This window comes from Lactuca sativa, chromosome 5 (genome assembly GCF_002870075.4).
Source record: "Lactuca sativa cultivar Salinas chromosome 5, Lsat_Salinas_v11, whole genome shotgun sequence".
Taxonomy (NCBI): domain Eukaryota; kingdom Viridiplantae; phylum Streptophyta; class Magnoliopsida; order Asterales; family Asteraceae; genus Lactuca; species Lactuca sativa.
The window spans coordinates 346924933-346932243 of record NC_056627.2 but is presented as its reverse complement, the minus strand read 5'-3'; the positions used below and the strand labels follow the sequence as shown (position 1 = coordinate 346932243).

The window sequence follows — 7311 nt, the reverse complement described above, 5'->3', positions numbered from 1 at the left end:
ATTTTGGATTTAATAGGCGAAAACAAAACTGATTTAACTATTTAACTAGTTTTTAAGACTACTAGGTGTGGGCAACATGTTATCACATGTTACCACACCCAAAAGGTGTCATGTCAGCATCCTACTCATACGTGGTGTTATAACACCCACTGTGGAAATGGGCAACATCTAATAATATGTGATAACACCAATTATTTTCTATTTTATTTTTTATTTTTTTTTATGTTTTTTTTCTATATTTCGAATTTTTTTTTATTTAACGCGTTATATTTGAAACGTAAAAATAAAATTTTAATAAATCTTAAATTAAAAACAACATAACAAAATTACAACAAAACACAAACACATTTAAAAACCTAAAAAAACAAAAAAAACAAAAAAAAAAATGATAAAACCTATATTTTTTGCCCTAAAACTATTCATCTTCATCTTCATGACCAACATAGATGTAATCCGCCAAGTCTTCACGAAGTTGCTTGTGTTTTCGCTGATCTTGAATATCAACCACTCTATGTAAATATTCTGATGTCCCTGGTTGAAATTGCACATGTCTTGGTTCCGTAGGTGAATACGTTGCAATATTGCGTCCTTTATCTTCGACAACCATGTTATGCATTATGATACATGCATACATGATATATCATAGAGTATCTAACTCATAAGGTCTCGCTGCATGTTCAACTATGTGTCATTTTGATTTCAAAACCCCAAAAGCACGTTCAACGTCCTTACGTGCTCCTTCTTGTCGTCTCTTGAAATATTTGTCTCTTGGATATATTGGGTGTCGAAACGCCTTCACAAACGTGGAATATTGTGGATATATTCCGTCTGTAAGATAATACTCAAACTTATATTCATTTCCATTCACTATGAAAGGAGCATCCGGTGCTTTTCCTGACAAAAGGTCGTCAAATATTGATGATTGATCGAGAACGTTGACGTCGTTGTTAGAACCCACAACCCCGAAAAAAGCATGTCAAATCCATAAATCTTGTGAAGCAACGGCCTCTAATACCAACGAAGGCGCTCCATGATGACCGCTCGAATACTGGCCTTTCCACGCCACGGGGCAATTTCTCCATTTCCAGTGTGTGCAGTCAATGCTCCCAAGCATACCCGGAAAACCATGTCTTTCTTCATGCGCCGCATATAGTTGTTGCATATCATACAACGAAGGTTTGCGCAAGTATTGATCACCGAAGGTTTCGACAACATCTCTTGCCAATAAATAAAAACTTTCTCGTGTGGTCCTCTCAGACATTCTCATATAATCATCAACAGAATCGGGCGACTCCCCCATTGCCATAAGTTTAATTACAGCTACATATTTTTGCAACCCTATGAAGCCTCGTTTGCCTCTAGCATCATATCTCATTTGGAAAAATTCATACCTAATTAAATATTAAACATGCAAAATTTTTATTTATTTTATCTAAAAGTGACATTTTTTAAATTATAAAAGCTGAGTCAAATGATACCTTGACATTTTCTCGTGCGGTCCTCTCAGACATTCTCATATAATCGTCAACAGAATCGGGCGACTCCCCCATTGCCATAAGTTTAATTGCAGCTACACATTTTTGCAACCCTGTGAAGCCTCGTTTGCCTCTAGCATCATATCTCATTTGGAAAAATTCATACCTAATTAAATATTAAACATGCAAAAGTTTTATTTATTTTATCTAAAAGTGACATTTTGTAAATTATAAAAGCTGAGTCAAATGATACCTTGCTTCCATAGCGTTGGCTATCATTTGGAAAACATTTTTTTGCAAACGAAATCTTCTTTTGAAATCGCTTGGCTGGTAGACACAATTTTCCGCAAAGTAATCGTTAACTAGACGTCTATGCCCTTCCTCACGATCTCTATTTAACGCCGCACGTCGCGTGAGTAGTGGAGCTGGATCTGACTGTAGTACGTTATCCATATAATACTGGTACATCATAGTCACGTACAAATCGTCATCGTCGTTATCATCATTGAACGGATGAGCCGGATCAAGACGATTCATATTTTCGGTTTTGAAATATTGAAAGAATTATGTAGTTGAGAGAGATTTATGTTTTTTGTAGTTAAAAATGATATAAGTTGTATATATTTTATAGTGTAATTTTTTTTTTTAATATTACCGTTTGAAAAACGGTCGAAAATTCAACCGTTTGATTTATTCAACGCGTTATAGCCCGTGATCATGATAACGTATGGTAACATAACACGTAATAACGGCTACTCGGGGCGGTGTTCCCCTATTATGGCGTCGTTATGGCGCTGCCACATCAGATAACGCCTGAATGGCGTTGCCCACACCCAAGAGACTAAAAGAAATATTTTATTTTAAGGAACTGGAAAAGTAAATGTTAACAAGCTAGGAACATTTTGATTTTCTGTAAATACTAGCTAGACATCATGTTATTAAACAAAAAAATATGTAATATCGGGTTGATTAAATTGTATTTTATTAATAATAAATTAAATACAGTTGTATTTGAAAAGGAAGCGGATTACAGTTTGTTTACATGATAATAAATTAATGTTTTTAAAAGATAAAATTTTATTTAATAATATTTTAATTGTGTATTGTAAAACTGTCCACCAAAATAGGAAAAAGATAGAATTTGGAAAGAAGAATTCGAAGTTCGAAAGAAGTCTATCTCCTGAATCCTACAACAGAAGCGATTCTTCTATTTAATCTCTTAATCTCTCTCTAATCATCACAAACAACCAATCATGAAAAACAAACAACCAATCATGAAAACAAGAAAGCTTTCACTTCGTGATGAAGATTTTCCTGATGAATCTGAATCCATGGCGTCAAGAACTCGTCCCCGCCTTGAAATAGAGCCAATACAGATCGGCATTCAAATGGCATCGCCACCTCCGCCGTCACCACCACCGCCGCTCACCGAAGATCAAGACCTGAATATCCACACCGACCTTCGACTGTGTTTCTACTTCGAACCATCAACTCTGGCACCGGAACAACCTCAACAACCACAACAACCACCGTTGTTCCCACCACCACCGCCGCTTAACGAAAACCAAGATTTCAATATCCAGAAAGACCTTAGAATGTGCGTCTACTTCCCACAATCTACACCGGAGCCGGAGCAACCACCACCACCACAACCAGATGATAACCGTCACGAACTCCCCTCAACCCACGTCCCACAACCGCAATCAGTAGTGGTCGCACCACCTGCCACACGTCGCCAACGTAGAAACCCTACACATGCACCACGACAAGGTAAACCTCCAACCATCCAACCACCTTTCCCATGGGCAACCGACCGCCGTGCTCAAGTACACAGCCGGAACTACCTAACTGAAATCGGCATCACCACCATCTCCGGCGACGTACATTGCAAGCGTTGTGATGAAAGCTACCAAATCGAATACAATCTCGTTCAAAAGTTCTCGGAAGTCTCCCATTACGTGGCGGAGAACAAGTACCGTTTCCGTGAACGAGCTCCGGCGACATGGATGAATCCAACGTTGCCCACATGCAAGTTATGTCATCAAGACAACTGCGTGAAGCCGAAGATGGCTGAGAAGAAGAAGTCTGTGAACTGGTTGTTCTTGCTTTTGGGACAGATGCTTGGATGCTGTACTTTGGATCAATTGAAGTATTTCTGTAAACACACTGGACACCATCGAACTGGTGCGAAAGATAGGGTTCTGTTCTTGACGTATTTAGGGTTATGCAAACAAGTTGATCCAGATGGACCTTTCGATCGTGGCGAATCAGGGAATGGTTATTATTCGTAAGTTTCAGTAATTATAATTAGTTTTCTTTTTGGATCTTTAATGGAGATATATACAAAGAATGATTGTTTATCATTCTTTTAGTTTTCCTACAAATTGTTGATTACTTGTTTATTATCATTATCTGATTATCTGATGATCTGATTTCTGAACTTGTGATCAGCCATTTTACGAAAATTTAGCTAATTTCAAATTCAAATGGTCGTAAATAACTCTTATTTGTTGGGTTTGGGTTGATTTGAAAAAAAGGCGGGAACTTGGTCTTTTAATCTTGTTGACTGTTAAATAATTAGATTTTTTGTTGCCAATAAAATAAAATAAATATTTTTAGAAGCAAATTATTATCTTTATTAATCATAATTAACAAGCAATTAATTTGATCGTGATACACTTTAAGGTCGGTCCTTAACCTAAATTCGGGCCTAAATTATAATTACACTCCGACCCAATAATATTAGTCATGTGTATGGGCCCAAGTGTTTTGTCTCTAAATAAAATCTATATAATAAGGTATCTCATAGTATCATATAATTTTACCAAATACAATATTATTAGTAAAAACATAAGATATGTTAGACTCTATTTTTTTTCTCAAATTTATCGTGAAACCTAATGAGTAATGAGATTTTTTATATAATAGTGTTTAATTGAAAGAAGATTTAATAAGGTCGCGTACTTTTAACTATATATTTGAAATAAAATGAATTAAATACTTAGTGAGGGTCTTGAAATTAAAGGATTGTTTCTTTTTTATTTAATGAGCTAACTTGAAGAGTTAAATACACAAGTACTTGTTTCTTTTATTAATTTTATTATTATTATTAATAGGAGTATAATGACTTAATATATTAACCTAACCGAGCAATTTGCAATTTGAAAAAATTTGAGGTTTTTCGGTTTGGGTTCGGTTTTTTCAATTCTGATAACAAGCTTAAGAACAACTTCATATGGGTAACGTGAAGTGTATGCAGCCATTGAGACCAACTCACTACAATAATAAATCTAAAAGCAAAAATGATGTAAAACAATGCCAATTCTAGCTACTACACAAACAACTGCTTATAAAGATGAATAAAATATAGCGAATAACCGGTGATTGTTGAAAAATAACATGTCATTGTGGTTATCATACTTACTATTTTGTAATGATTTTAATGTGTTGGGAATAATAGTATTATATGTAAATTTGGACGTTTGTTAATAAATTAAGTCATTACTGGGATATGACTGTTTTTGTGCAATGAATATTTCAAATTTTTATCTCGAAAAAAAACTACCATGAAGGATTATTAGTTAAAACTGAAAGAAGTTTTAGTCTTTTAAAGCATTTTCGTCCTAAAAATTAAATGTATTCTAGAAATTAAGATCCAAGCATTCATATATTATTAAAATTATTACCATAAAAATTTTTCAAGTAAAAGTTATAAAAGATACACGGATGTGTTTAAAACTTCTAGCCGTATTCAACATCTTAAAGTTCTCTTATAAAAGTTAAAAGTTTATCATAATAGTTATTTTTAGTAAAGTTATAATGTTTTCTAAATGTTACACAATTAAACAATATAAAAGATTAACATCAATAATAATATAAAAGATAAACATCGATGTGATCTCTTCCAACAAATTGTTGGTTTAATCAATTTGGCAAAACAAATGATTTGAACATCAAAACCAATTATATGATGACATTGAAAATGTTTTTCAAGGTAGAGGGCTATAATAGGAAAATGTAAGTCTCTAATATGCCCGTGTATCAGTCAGATCCGTTTGATGGTGCGGAATCTCAATCAAACGGATGATGTCAGATAAAGAAAGAAGAGAATGAGAAGAAGAATATTATAAATCTCTGTATGTATTGATATAAATTAAAGCTCCAGATACAAAAGATTCACACACATACGCTCCTTATTCTCTCTGGCCGTAAACTCTCTTCGTGTTCATCTATCTCTACTCCTCACCCTAACACCTCTATTTATACTTGAATATGGGCCGGACACACATGGGTCATAAATGAGTTTACGGCCGTAAGGTGTTTACGGCCGTAAACTAGACCATAAATTCATAAAATATTACACAAAAATATAAGTGCCCAGAAAAGTAAAGTATAAACCATATTTTTGACCCAACAATCTCCCCCTTGGTTTATAGCTTTCTTTTCTTAATGACCCAACAAGCTCCTCCTAAAAAGTAGCTGGCTTTCTTGATAATCTTCATTGGGAACTTGACTTCAGCATTAATCTTCAAATTCTTCACGACTTCAAGATGAACTTGATGAATCTTCAATGAATGACTTCATCTTGAGCAGTTGGGCTTTTCTTCAGAATTTGGCATTGAACGCACGTTGGGTGAGGAGGCTTGATGTACTGATTCTTGAAAGATAGCGCTTTCAACTTGAGAATCTTCAGAGAGAACATCAGAGAGAACAAATCTTCTGGATCACTTCAACAGGTACAAAGATAGCAGCAGACTGATTGAGGAGGCTTCAATGCAATCCGTCACATAATCTTCAATTGCAGCTTCACCTTGCTTCTGGGGTTGAAGGATTGAATGTTGAAAGAATGATCTTCATTTCTTGCTCCTTCGAATGCGAATTCTTCGATGCTCACGGACGAAGCCTTTGGCTCAGAAATCTTCAACACAAACTCCATGAGTCTTATCTATACCTGAAATCACTATTCAAGACAAAAACAAAACTAAAAGAAAACTTAGCACACAAATTAAAATAGAAACAAAAATATTTTTGGATTTTTGATTTTTCTGAACAAGAAATAAAACAGAAATAACACTATTTTTGGATTTTTAATTTTTTTTTTGTTTGATTTTAAATTATTAATTCTCCCCTAATATTTTAAATTAGAAGAAACAATGACAAATTTAACAAAATTAAAATTGATATCTAACTTTAAGAGTGATTTGGGATCAAAGTTTTTAGACAACCTTTATCCACTTGTCGGTACCTTTCATATTCACATCTTTGTCTGGTCGATCGTCGGTATTGTTGTCCACTTAAACACGAAAAATTATGACAAATTTAGGATATTCTATTTGTTACAAGACAAGATGAACTTAAAAACCTAAAATTTATATCTGATCCTAATTTCTTAGATACTATATCTTTAGGTCCATTCATCTGACGACGACCAGAGATATTGTTGTCCACCTAAATTGAGCAGTGAGATCTACAGACAATCTGTATGAGTTCAATTTTAAGTGTACTGGAACGTGTTTCCCGCTTCCTGATATGCCCCAGCCATCAAGAACTTCCAGAGTACTCCTTACACCGGGTGAGCAGACAACCATTCAGAGAGAGAAGAGATTCAGAATTCTATTACTTATCACTTCAGAGGGGTTGAGAAGAAGAAGGTTGCATATGTTGTGTACCAGGTCGGATTAGAAGTCGCGCAAAGGAGACAGCATATGGCTAACAGATAAGAAGTATTTCACACATTTATATATAGCCTGCAGAGAAATAGAGTTGCATATGTTATGTACCAGGTCGGATTGGAAGTCACGCAAAGGAGACAACATATGACTAACAGACGGAAAGA

The 7311-nt window shown here is 34.7% G+C and overlaps 2 protein-coding genes across 2 annotated transcripts; one reads left to right on the top strand and one right to left on the bottom strand.

Moving 5' to 3' along the window:
• Nucleotides 1-688: 688 nt before the first annotated feature.
• LOC111913073 (uncharacterized) lies at nucleotides 689-2012 on the bottom strand. Its single transcript, XM_023908806.2, has 4 exons — nucleotides 1729-2012; nucleotides 1510-1641; nucleotides 1117-1391; nucleotides 689-894 (listed from the first exon to the last, which is right to left on the bottom strand). Exons 1-4 carry the CDS (start codon nucleotides 2010-2012, stop codon nucleotides 689-691), a joined length of 897 nt encoding a protein of 298 aa, XP_023764574.2.
• Nucleotides 2013-2743: 731 nt separating this feature from the next.
• On the top strand, nucleotides 2744-3893 carry LOC111913056 (uncharacterized). Its single transcript, XM_023908787.2, has one exon. The coding sequence runs from the start codon at nucleotides 2750-2752 to the stop codon at nucleotides 3764-3766; it is 1017 nt and encodes a 338-aa protein (XP_023764555.2). The 5' UTR covers nucleotides 2744-2749; the 3' UTR covers nucleotides 3767-3893.
• The last annotated feature ends 3418 nt before the right edge of the window (nucleotides 3894-7311 follow it).

Bases quoted from the DNA above. Each gene is read 5' to 3' on its own strand.
- LOC111913073 (XM_023908806.2), bottom strand. From the start codon at position 2,012: ATGAATCGTCTTGATCCGGCTCATCCGTTCAATGATGATAACGACGAT. The intron at 1,642-1,728 runs GTATCATTTGAC...ATATTTAATTAG, and splicing joins GCCAACGCTATGGAAGCAAG to GTATGAATTTTTCCAAATGA. The intron at 1,392-1,509 runs GTCTGAGAGGAC...ATATTTAATTAG, and splicing joins GTTGACGATTATATGAGAAT to GTATGAATTTTTCCAAATGA.
- LOC111913056 (XM_023908787.2), top strand. From the start codon at position 2,750: ATGAAAACAAGAAAGCTTTCACTTCGTGATGAAGATTTTCCTGATGAA.